This window comes from Colias eurytheme, chromosome 27 (assembly GCF_061535395.1).
Source record: "Colias eurytheme isolate Ceu_HAF_F1 chromosome 27, ilColEury1 Martin Lab GWU primary, whole genome shotgun sequence".
In the NCBI taxonomy this organism is placed as follows: Eukaryota; Metazoa; Arthropoda; class Insecta; order Lepidoptera; family Pieridae; genus Colias; species Colias eurytheme.
In genome coordinates, this window is record NC_143006.1 from 5,821,939 (window position 1) to 5,835,149 (window position 13,211).

At 31.3% G+C, this 13,211-nt stretch overlaps 2 protein-coding genes across 3 annotated transcripts in view; one reads left to right on the forward strand and one right to left on the reverse strand.

Moving 5' to 3' along the window:
• Positions 1 to 1,163: 1,163 nt before the first annotated feature.
• Positions 1,164 to 1,719, forward strand: Chrac-14 (DNA polymerase epsilon subunit 3 Chrac-14). Its single transcript, XM_090117260.1, has one exon. The coding sequence runs from the start codon at positions 1,263 to 1,265 to the stop codon at positions 1,620 to 1,622; it is 360 nt and encodes a 119-aa protein (XP_089973386.1). The 5' UTR covers positions 1,164 to 1,262; the 3' UTR covers positions 1,623 to 1,719.
• A 4,124-nt stretch (positions 1,720 to 5,843) lies between these two features.
• Positions 5,844 to 13,211, reverse strand: part of hppy (MAP4K3-like protein hppy) — a 56,073-nt gene continuing 48,705 nt past the window's right edge. For both annotated transcript variants that reach the window (XM_090117316.1, XM_090117314.1), the window contains 3 exons: positions 13,060 to 13,192; positions 11,911 to 12,037; positions 5,844 to 7,812 (listed from right to left, as the gene is read on the reverse strand). In XM_090117316.1, the coding sequence (XP_089973442.1) occupies positions 7,713 to 7,812; positions 11,911 to 12,037; positions 13,060 to 13,192 (360 nt within the window). In that variant the 3' untranslated portion in view covers positions 5,844 to 7,712. The remainder of the gene's footprint in view (positions 7,813 to 11,910; positions 12,038 to 13,059; positions 13,193 to 13,211) is intronic.

A 13,211-nucleotide genomic window follows, 5' to 3' on the forward strand; every position in this document is an offset into this window, starting at 1 on the left:
AACAAAATGGCGGCGCGTTAATGTGACCTTACTTTTCGTGACATGACCAGTGTTGCCAATGATTAGAGTTAGATTCCTCTTCTTTGTGATACAAGAAGTTGGTTAATTATGTCAATAAATCAGTGTCACGAAATTGTAACGATTGATAGGGACATTTTTATAATATGTAATTCTTCGTTTATTTAAGGTAATTTAAATAGTTTAATCTATCAGATATAACACTTCAAACATTGCTTTTTAATTATGATACAAAAAAATAGGAAGTTTCATACAAAAATTCTGATAAAAATATTGGTTTTCATTGTCGTCCACATAGGGGACAATAAAAAAATGTATGGAGCTTTTTTTGTTACTTTATTTTCACATTAAATTTATGTAAGAATTTGAATCGCAATTCATTGCTTTTTATCAGAAATGATATGCAGTATGCTTAAGTTTAGTCTGTAAAACGTTAACAATGATTTATTTCAGTCGTAACCATATTTTTTTCGAAGATTTTTTAGGGGGACAAACATTTTGTAGTAATGTACAATTATTTTGAAAACGACCCAAATATTTTTCAACCAATTATTGTATACCACTTTATTTACACATTAATGAGGTTATTGCTAAATGCGCGTGAATTGATGCGTGCAATCGATTTATCGTTAGTAATTATTAATTGTTGGAAAAAAATTTAAAGCTTTCGTTTCATTGTAGTTTTTTCGAAATAATCAAAGTTAATTCAAATTGTGTTAAAAAATAAATATAAGTATGGATGAAGGTACAAACATTGAAAAAAATGTTAATGAAATATGTAATCAAAATCCAAATTACTTAAAATAACCGTAAATATTTTTCAACCAATTATTGTATACCACTTTATTTACACATTAATGAGGTTATTGCTAACTCTATGAATATTTTTTTTTTCAACACTGAACTTAGCGCAACCTGCTGGTGCGTTTCACGTTCCAATTAAGCATCAGCATAATTCGGCATTGTGCGCCACTGAGTCGCATTATGCTCTGTAATTGGAAAACAGCCAAAGCTATGCAATAGCTTAAAAAGCGTACACAAATTTTTTGGAAGCTCCTTCTTCTTTCCATTTTAAAAGTTATAAAAAATTAATTTCACAATACTGTCAGCCACAGCTGTCAGCTGTCATACGGTATGTATTTGTCAGTGCATAAAACTGATTAGCGCGGTATTTGTATTTTCTATTTGCATTTTTCTTGTTATATTGAATTCTGATAGTATTTAATGGTAGATTATTCTCAATAATGGCAGAAAAACTCGAAGATTTAAATTTACCGCTCACAGTAGTTGCACGAATCGTCAAAGAGGCTTTGCCCGAAGGAGTATCTATATCGAAAGAGGCGCGAACGGGTTTGGCCAAAGCTGCTTCTGTTTTTGTGCTCTATGTGACTTCAGCGGCTACTAATATTGTTAAGAACCATAAAAGGAAAGCTTTAACCGGCCAGGATGTATTAGAAGCGATGGCTGACATAGAATTTGATAGATTCATGGAGCCTCTAAGAGATGCTTTAGAACAATACAAAATAACGGCTTTCGCCAAAAAAACTGCTGCCGGCAAGAAGAAGGACGAAGAAGATGTAGAAATGGTTGAAGAAGATGAATAATAAAACGTTTTAGTTTTAAATCTCGACATGATGAGTGCCTTTGTGATATAATGAATTGTATTTTGTAAGTTAAACATGGTTAATATTTTGTACATTATGTGTTTAGTTTTAATTAACGCCCTTGTACTCTCAAATTCTTTTCTATATAAATTCAGGAAACTTTATTTTCACATAGTCAGAATTATTTATGGAAATATGTCTAAATAAGTTCAAACTTAAGTTTATAATTTTTTATTTGCTTCCCATGTAATTATGATAAAAAAGTGAAGTTCATTATGCATATGCCATGCATTATGCGTACATCTGTTTCACTGATCAATTTTCTTTGGGGACAAGTATGCTATCAACCTTCTGTGTCCTGCCAGACCGAGACATTTTTTCTTAGTCTCCACCAGGAATCGAACCCAGTACCTCTCGGTTGTATGCCCACACGTCAACAACTGTACAAAGTAGGCGGTCAATTATGATATAGTTATTTTAGCAGGATATAAACACAACATATGTGCTCTATGCATGCTAAAAGCTATAGAAGCTTAGTAAATATTTAAACTACAAATTTATCAAATTCAACAAAAAAATAGCAATATTGTGCTCAAAGCATATTTTTATACGTATTAAATTGGTAGGAAAGTCAAAACACTCATTGAATATTTAAAATAAATTACTTGAGCGCTGGGCTTGATCTACAATCAATATGGAAGCCAAAAATTTAGTTTTTAGATTGTTTGTGTTGTGTTGTGGGCTAAGCTCAAAAAGTATTACCACAGACTAATAATAATATACTGGTATTACATATTTTATATTATACGAGCTGTTGTTTGAGCATTGAACAAATATTTTATTTTAAACATTTATTACTTATCCTACTACTATTATAAAGGCGAAAGTTTGTATGTATGGATGTTTGTTACTCTTTCACGTAAAAACTACTGAATGGATTTGAATGAAACTTTACCACAATATATAGCTTATACATCAGAATAATACAGGGGATAGGTTTTATCCTGGAAATCCCACGGGAACGGGAACTACGCGTTTTTCTTTGAAAACGCGGGTGAAGCCGCGGGTGGAAAGCTAGTAAATTATAATCTATAGTTACATTACATATTATAATAAAATTAGGTCAAGCTAGATGTAGCTGCTGCAATACTGCTGATGAGCATTATTATCGCGCGACGTCCGAGCAGGCCGAAAAGCGCTGTTCACTCATAGCAGCGCCCGAGTGCTCTATGTATCTGCTCGAATTCACGTAAATCTATACTAATATTAAAAAGCTAAAGAGTTTGTTTGAACGCGCTAATCTCGGGAACTACTGGTCCGATTTGAAAAATTCTTTCGTTGTTAGATAGCCCATTTATCGAGGAAGGCTATAATATATCATCACGCTAAGACCAACAGGAGCAGAGCAATAATATTGTTTGTTTGTTTGAATGCGCTAATCTCAGGAACTACTGGTCCGATTTGAAAAATTCTTTCGTTGTTAGATAGCCCATTTATCGAGGAAGGCTTTAGGCTATAATATATCATCACGCTAAGACCAACAGGAGCGGAGCAATAATATTGTTTGTTTGTTTGAATGCGCTAATCTCAGGAACTACTGGTCCGATTTGAACAATTCTTTCAGTGTTAGATAGCCCATTTATCGAGGAAGGCTATAATATATCATCACGCTAAGACCAACAGGAGCAGAACAATAATATTGTTTGTTTGTTTGAATGCGCTAATCTCAGGAACTACTGGTCCGATTTGAAAAATTCTTTCGTTGTTAGCCCATTTATCGAGGAAGGCTATAGGCTATAATATATCATCACGCTAAGACCAACAGGAGCGGAGCAATAATATTGTTTGTTTGTTTGAATGCGCTAATCTCAGGAACTACTGGTCCGATTTGAACAATTCTTTCAGTGTTAGATAGCCCATTTATCGAGGCAGGCTATAGGCTATATATCATTACGCTCAGACCAATAGGAGTGGATCTATCTGAAACCAGTTTTTTTTTTCCTTTTTAGTTTCTGTTGTACATTCTTGACTACGGCAACACAGGACGCATATGAATTTCCAAAATAAATCCTTCGGTTTGAAGTTTTCTCTATACGCTTGTAATAAGTATTTTTTTTTCAATATTCTTGTGTTTTTTTTATCACGTATAATAATTGTATTGTGTAATATAATTTTTTGTACTCTATAGCATTGTAGTGCTTTTTTGGTTTTTGGCATGTCTGTAAGCCACATGTTCGATAATTAAATAAACATATATCTCGATGGGCTCATCCCGCATGCGAATACCTGTGGCGAATACCGCGTCAGAAGCGCGCGACCGCTGCGCCTCGGAAATAAAATTAGTAAAGGTGGGGACATATGGGAAAAAAATGAAACAAAATATAATTTAATACTTTTATTTGTCTGGAATAAAATTTTCAATATAATCTTGGATATTAACATTTAATCTTTCTGCTTATTCTACATATTCTAACCAATATGTACAAGACAAATCCATCTACTTTCTTAACGAAAATAAATATATTGTTTTATTAAACCTAAATTATTTGTTTCTGAGAACTTTGAAATGCTAAACTAACGTAAATTGTCTTTGCTTTGTACCAGCTTTGGAGAGATTACATTTTGTAAATAGATCTGTCAGTAAATGAGACTAGCATGCTATCATCATACTTAATATCTAATTAGTAATTGTTTTATTTACTAAATAAATATCACAAATAAATCGATGAATGCTGTTTTCTTTGGTAAAGAATCACTATTTTTCTCTAGATTGAAAATAGCAAGCAGTCTTTCTACAAAACATTATAATTTATATTCTCTGATTCCTGTCATAAAATAACTAACTTATCCATCGATGATAGCTTTCAAACATACTTTAATATGAAATGGGTACATAGGTCGTTTGTAATGTGCCAACCTACAATGTTTTAAAAGACAGGTTTTAAAGTTACTTAGCTTTGAGGTGTAAATTAATGAATTATTTAGAGTTACCAGTGTACCTACCATTTTTAAAATAGGTACGCACCACAGTACGCACGAAGCGTCAATTTATGCTGTGGCATGCGGTAGGAACACCGAATCATTGAAAACAATCGTTGCTGAGTTTTTGTATTCGTCGCATTATGGAATAACTATGATCTGAACATAATTTCTAATGAATCTATAGCGTAGTTATGGCCTATATTTTTTCTCTGGATGTATTGTTTTTTTGAAGTGGTGTGTTGAGAGTAAAATTGCTAGGTCGCGTCGCGTCACGTCGGTCGCGAAAGAAGTTTCACTTCTGACACGTGTGCTCGACACACACGCTCTTTTTAATTTTAACAGCCGGAATACATAAGGGCGGTGTTGCAGTTTTGTAAGTATCTAAATATATATAAATTAGACAAAAAGGTAAGCGAGTGTTGCAGCACTATAAAAAATGGTCTCTGAATTTTACATTTTACTGACAGACCCATATCCTAAATTACTTTGCCGATTAGAAGCAAAATGTTTGCGTAATTTCATTCATGCATTGTATGCAATCTAATGCCACACTTTATAATAAAGAAGTTTAAAAATATCTCATCAATTTCCACTTTCCTAAGAGTTACACAAATAACTTTAAACCTACGGAAATTTATGTCACTATTGTACTCTTATTAAAGATTGGTGTTCATTGTCTTACAACTAATAATTTCGAAACCTACGACTATTAAAACTTTTAAATCGAAAAAACTATATCTAATTATCGTTATAGAGGAATTTATTTTAATACAGCCAATATTCAGTCCACTTGCCATAAGTGAATTTTGGCAATTTTGGAAGTGGGAAGCTTAGAAAATTCAAACTTGATTATAATAAATAGACAAGTACAGGTTTTGAAAGAAAAATTAGCACCAGCCTAGGTACTACACTGAGTCTATGGCTATGCTTAGTCTATGAAATTAAAAGTGCTACATTTACTCAATAATCGTAATATTGCAAGCATTGTAAGAATAATATTACGTACTTTGCAATGAAAAATATGTATTGAATGAAATAACTATATTACTGAACAGAAAATTAAAATATTTCTTATGATGCGAAATCCTATACTAATTATTTCGGCAAATGAAGACATCAATAAAAATGCAAAAAAGATGGTATTTAATTATGATGATTTCTAAAAATATCAAACTGAATAACTAATGAGTCTTAAAAACAAGTTGAAGAGTGCACTAAAGTAAATAAAAAACCAAAAAGTGAAAATTAAAAGTTTATTACAGGTGTAAATTAACTGGTTTAAAGCATTACATTGTTTCGTTTTAACAGAAATATCGAGACCACATTTATTTTAGGGCCGATTTTTCAATGCTTGGATAAAACTTATCCGTCCAATAAAGTATTACACGATAATATGAAAATGTCACGTAAACTGTCAAATACGGGCAATTAGAATACGTTTTTAAAATGGTAGTTTTATACATTATTCGACGAATAAGTTTTATCCAAGCATTGAAAAATCGGCCCTTAATTTTATAATTAATCTGTGGTGTTTGCAAAAAATAAAGAAAAAATCGCTCGATAGTGCTGTGTAGAATACAACCACAGTGAGAATCTCACAAAACATCGCATTATATCGTAGGATGAATTAAATAAATTTTTATTTTACTTAAAAATAATCCTTTTTATAACATTTCAAATGAAAAACGTTATTTTTGAAATACCGTTATTTAACAGTTACAAATACCGGTATATTTTTGTAACTGAACGTTATTCGATGTGAAAATAACAGTTGTAAAACAAAAATCACAATTTGTTGTTATTTTTCTCTACTTGTCTACGATTTTGTGCTAGTAATTTTAATAAAAAAAATCATAATGATATTTTTTATATTAAATTCATCCCACGGCATAAAAGCAAAAATTACATGCAAATTAAAAAATAGACACGACACATAAATAAATTAACAGTCCATTTTCGAGCAAGCGCTCTCATGAGGTTACATTAAAAAAAATTAAATACAATAACTAAACTACGTCTATAATACAATTGACTATATCTAATTGGAATTTTATATATTTACAAAATAAGCGAACATTTATAATTTCTCCGTTACTATAAACTATATTTATAATATAACGATAATGTTGTCTTTTCCATACATTTGTTAGCGTTATTTATGATTAATCACATAATTAATAAATATATTTTTAAAATGCCATCCATTGCATGTGTATCTAATTTAAAATCACAGTAACGTTATGCAAAAATAACAGTTATAACCGTTACGTTATTTCACGTGATATTTTTATAGCGACACGCTATTAATTCGATATTGGTTATTTTAAAACGATTTTGTATGCACACTGTTTATATATAATTTTGTTAATCGGGTTATTATACAAATCTTTAACTAACTATATACCAGGCGATATATTATCACAGTATACAGATACAAACAGTAGGTAAACTTCATACAAAACGTCCGAAATGGCTCACGCACACAAAACGTGTTTACGATAATCATAAAGAGTATTCTTATATATGTCAATTGTCATAATACCCTTACGATTCTCGTAAACACGCTTGCTTGTGTGCGTGAGCCATTTCGAACGTTTTATATGAAGTTTCCCTACTGGTTGTATCTGTATACTGTGATATTTTTTTTTATTAAACTTGACGTCTACGGCAACACTTAAATTCATCGAGAAAAAAACTATATTCTATATTATTGCTTTTACATCCATGGAATGGAAAGGGCAGTGCTATGAAGATACAATCGAGATTTAAAATAATAAAGACTAATCGTCGAAAAATCGATAAATTTGTGCTTCCGACGGGAATCAAACTCGCACGCTTCTAATTTTTAATAATTCAGTTTATTTTATTACGTCGAATAACTTAAGCATACGCAAGTATTGCAATGTTAATTGAATATAATTTCATTTATTGCTTCAAACAAAATGCTATTTTTACTTGACTTTTTACCTTTAAAAGATACATTTTTTTCTACATAAAAAAATCGCAAAACTATCGCATATCTATAAACACTAAACGTCATTCAAAATTGCTCGTAATTTAAATAAAATTTTTGTAAATTCTGTATGTATGTATAATGTATCTATGGAATTAGTAAGACGCTTCGTGTCCGGCTAAAATATATAGATCGTTCCCGTCTTCGCCCGACAGTGTGTTGTTTTGCAGCGTGTGCGATTCCAATACGACGACCCTGTGAAATAAATTATTTTTATTTTAGTAAAACTCGTAATTTTTCATTTGATTTCTTTTCATTCACTCATTTCATTCATTCGATCTATCATTTCACACATTAAAATAGTGTAAGTGATAAAAAACTGGAAATTGACACAAATAATATAGAGTTATCATTTATTTAGTATCCATACTATATCTTCATAATATTATGAAGCTGAAGAGTTTGTTTGTTTGTTTGAACGCGCTAATCTCAGGAACTTCGGATCCGATTTGAAAAATTCTTTCGGTGTTAGATAGCCCATTTATTGAGGAAGGCCATATATACCATATATCATATATTATATCATATTATTGTTTTATAATATCATCACGCTAAGACCAACAGGAGTGGAGTCACGTAGGTGAAACCGCGGATCGCAGCTAATGTTATTAATATGTCCAGCAGGGCTATTGCGTATCTCATTTGACATTTCATAGTGATGATAACTTTGCAACGGTGCTCAACGATTTCTTGTCAAACCATGTTTTTCGTATTGGCTATTTTAGTTATCAACTGAAATGACGTCATGAGCACCAAATCAACTTGAAAGCCACCGTAACACATTTGACAGGTGTTTTTGTATCGATAGTTTATAAAGTGGTATTCCGTAAGCCAAGTGACCATCAAAAGGTTGATCACTATATTACTGTGAAAGGAACTAGTATTGAGCAGTGTTTTGTAAATTCTCAGTGATCGACACTATAATCCGGATAAGTTAAATATTCAAAATATATGAACAAAATATAGGAAGAATAGCACGTATATGATTTAACGTCTTATTTCAAGTGTTTCTATACTTTATTCAACAAAAAATATAAAGATAACATTGAGTTAATAATATGTACTATCAACTATGATAGATAATAATTTTTTAAGTATAAATATATAGCCATTTTCTTTTTTCCAAAAGGTTTTTACTGAGCAATAGAAGCGTAGGTATCCATATAATTTATAAAGTATGGCCCGTGCTTTTTTACTTGGATTTGCGGAAGAAGAAAGAAAGAGGAAAGCATTAAGAATTGAAAGGCGACGCTTACGTGATGCTAGTAATCCTGTGGTGATACTTTATAGCTGCCTGAAAGAGAATTTATAGCGAATTTTCGTTTGACAAAGGCTGGTTTTCAACTGGTGGCGGAGATGTTGAAATAGGAAACATTTTCCTTCATTGAATGTATTAATAGTAAGTCTAAAAATATCCATATCTTTTGTTTTTCCTTTTTTATGTGTAATTTATTACTGATGACTTTACAAATCAATAAAATTACTATTCAACATTAATAATTATCTGTATTAGGTTTAAAAGACATTAATAACTCATTTATAAATACTTAGATATACATACATAGAAAATAATACAATAATTAATGTACCTATATCTTTTCAGTTATGTGATTCCAAATTAAACATAATGTATGTGGAACAATTATCATTAAATACTAAATCTTCATTTAATTTCTGTGAGCATCATATGAAGTATGCATAGAGTATAAAATATTATACCTGTTTTTAGGTGACTCAGGATATGCGCAATGGCCCTGGATGATGACAACAATATTAGGAACAGGACCTGGGGACACCTGAAGAATACTATACCAACCTTCATTGCCTTGTCAGGAATACTGTTGAACGGTGTTTAGTGTTATTCAAAGCACGTTGGAGTTGTTTGTTGGCCCATAGAATACTTCATTATGATCCAGTTACTGCTGGTAAAATAGTGAATGCATGTGTTGTCCTGCACAACATTGCAAATATGCAGAATGCCAAAATACCCGAAATACAGGCATGTCTCAGGATTTAGAGGAGAGGATGCTATTGTTGAGGTTATACAAGATCTTACCAGAGAACAATATTAGTACAGAGACTATGTAATTCAAGAAGATGTTATGTTAAATAAATATTTATTGTGCTTAAAAATGTATTAGTTTTAACTGAAAATTATTTATACTTGTATTTGTGATTAAACATATTTTCTTACTTAGATAATATTATAGCTTCTAATCGAATATGACAATATTTCTTGTATAATTTATAAATTATAATACATTGTTAATGCTCTGATATAAATGTGATGTAGTTGTCAATTAGGTAATAGTTAAGACAAGGTATTTAAGTAATTAAACTTTTGATATCTAAAAAAATATTTTTTATTTATTTTTAAAGAAATTTACACCATAAGGATTGTGTTAACTCAATAATTGTTATTTGTAGTTAAATCTAGACAGTTATTTATGAAAAACTCAGAATAGAGTTATAAATAATTAATAATAATAAATTACACTACATATTTAAAATCATTTTAATTTACTAATATATATATGTATATATCTTCCTGTATCTTGGTAGGTAAGTGATGCAGCTAATTTTTCTATAGCAGCTGTATGCCTTTCCTCAACAGCCAATCGCTTGCTTTCCAACTCATAGGCCCAACGAGGCACTCTCTCATCTTGGCTTACTGAAATTACAATATAGCATAATAATTCACTTACATTTTCAAAATTAAATGTACTCAGTAGTTTCTTTGAGCAACTAGAGCAACTATTTTCGATTTCAATACATTAAAAAAAATTGTCACAATTAATTATATAAACTTGTTACTCAACTTACTATCTATAGTTTATAGAAAGGTAAAACACATTATTACAATAACAAGTATATTTAAAAATAATGGATAATTTAATGGGAATTAAATAATATTTACCTAATTCTCCTCAAGTACTGTTTTCCGACAAATCTATCTAATTTAGAAGCTCTCATGAATAGTCATTTTCAAAAAGAGATTAGTTAAAGATATAAAGACAATATAATTGTGCTTGAAATAAATAACTTACATTTTATTAGATGTAGTACTATAAAATAGATTTTTGTTAAACATTTCATAAATCATACAAAGCAATATAAAGGATACAAATATTAAAAATTTTCAAATTTATATTTAAATTAATGTTAATATTGCTCTCAAAACAAGGGTTATAAGACTTACCTCAGTTTTATTCATTTGTTACTGTTTCTAACTTTCAAATACACTTGTGTACACAAGACGATGACCAAAATTGTAATTGTAGACAGACCAAAATTCAAAAGTGTTATGAATTTAGCGCCATATAAGAGTAAACATTTCAAATCCCAAGTGTTCCGGTTAATATAACACGTAAGATTTAAATATGCTCACGTATTTATGGAATATACGACCAAATGTATATATTTTTAATTTTGCTGCATAATGTCGATAAAAAATAGTGACGTTCGGTGTCATCGTTGATAAGCACCGTAATACACCGTGACATGATGTCCACTTATTAAGATACGCAATACCAAATCTTTAAATTTTTAGTGGACATCAAAGTTCAGTGATCATCAAAACTATGTTGATCACTTAATGTGTCAAAATTAGACAATAGCCCTGCAGATGTGACATATTTAGAGTAGCTATTTTCGATTTTTTTCTTAAATTTACAATTTATGCTTTGTCAAATAAACCATTTTCCACCTCTCCCCAGTCAGCAGGCGATAAACTCGCGAGCTCAGACCATCTCTTGTTACAAACTACATATAGTTTACTAGTGGTCCGCCCCGGCTTCGCCCGTGGTACATATTTCGCAATAAAAGGTAGCCTATGTACTTTCTCGGGTATCAAAATATTTACATACCAAATTTCATGCAAATTGGTTCAGTAGTTTAGGCGTGATTGAGTAACAGACAGACAGACAGAGTTACTTTCGCATTTATAATATTATAGTATGGATTAACCTCTAGTTTCTCGTATCAATCATTCACTCACTCATCAAACATAAAAAATAGAGAAAAATAGTTTCAATTATTTTTTTGATCGATTTTTGAAGTGAAAACTTGTTTAGCGGCGTTGAACACTTTTTCTGTAATGGGTATAAAATGTTAAACTCGCGTCAGGACACGTGACCTGATCGAAAAAGCGTAAGACGGATACCATTCCAAAATATCAAACATGCTCAACGTCAATAATCAAGTTTTCACTTCTGCCGGCATTCCCCCAGTGCAACCCGGCTTTTTTTTCTATTAAGAACGTTTTTTATACTTGTGTATAATAATTACACTCACTTATCCCTCCCCAAAAGGCGATACGCTCTAGATCGATCGACGATCTCCTGTGTGACGTCAGCGTGACGTAACGACCGGCCCTGCATGCCGTGACGGTGGAACGCTAACACTGAGTCCGCGAGACACACTGTAAAATAATCATGTATTATTTGATATTTTTAGTTTTATGGCATTCAAATGCATTATAAATATCTTCTTATATATAAAAATGAATCGCAAAATGTGTTGGTAAGCGCATAGCTCGAGAACGGCTGAACCGATTTTGATAATTCTTTTTTTATTATATTCCTTGAAGTACGTTCTTATGTAGAGAAAACGTAAACATGTACCACGGGCGAAGCCGGGGCGGACCGCTAGTTATTAATATAGATCACTGCCACTTAATTAATTAAAATGGCAACTAGTGAAATTCCTCGCAGAGCGTTCCTTTTACACAATGGCAGAATACTTCAAATATAAATTTTGACTTTGATTGATTGACTTTGTTAATAATAATTGTAGTATGTGAAATGTAATGATAATGAAAATAATAAATGAAATTTTTATTTATAATTAAGTGACATAATTTGCATGCTGTTCATAACGGCTGAACATGCTGGAACTCAATTGTTAACATCTATGTATACCATGTTTTTTTGGCAAATAAATTAATTTGAATTTGAATTTGATATTTTTGGTTTTATGGCATTCAAATGCTTTATAAATATAAATTTATAAAGAATACAAAAACGGGTGGCTCAATTGATCAAGCGTCCGCCCCGAATTGGCGTGAAGGACGCGGGTTCGAATCCCGTCTCGTGATCTTTTTTTTTCTATTCTATGTAGTTAAAATAACCACACTTCAATATTACTTGTGAAATTGGAAATATAAAAAATATTAAATTATTTCGCCTCCAAAATATCAATTTAAAATGGGACCACATGGCATGGCATGACATCAGCTTTAAAATAAAAAAATATCGAATAAATAAAAAAAAAAATATCGTCCCTGTCGAAAATTCTGTGGTAGAAATCCAAAAAAAATGCAGTTGAATTAAGAACCTCCTCTATTTTCTTTAAATTTGGGTATAAAACTAAAAAAAAATCCCACTCCTAAAATAAATCCCAAACTACCCGCCAAAAATACAATTTTTTATAAATTTTACTTACATATACTATCAATCTGGAAGTCGAACGTGATGCGTTGAGGCAGTTTGCCTCGCCGTCGTTCATCGCCGCGCCGGGAATCGAACCCGGGCAATACCGGGATGATATCTACCACGTTCTCGTGGCATACCAGTACCTGGTAAACGAATAATATA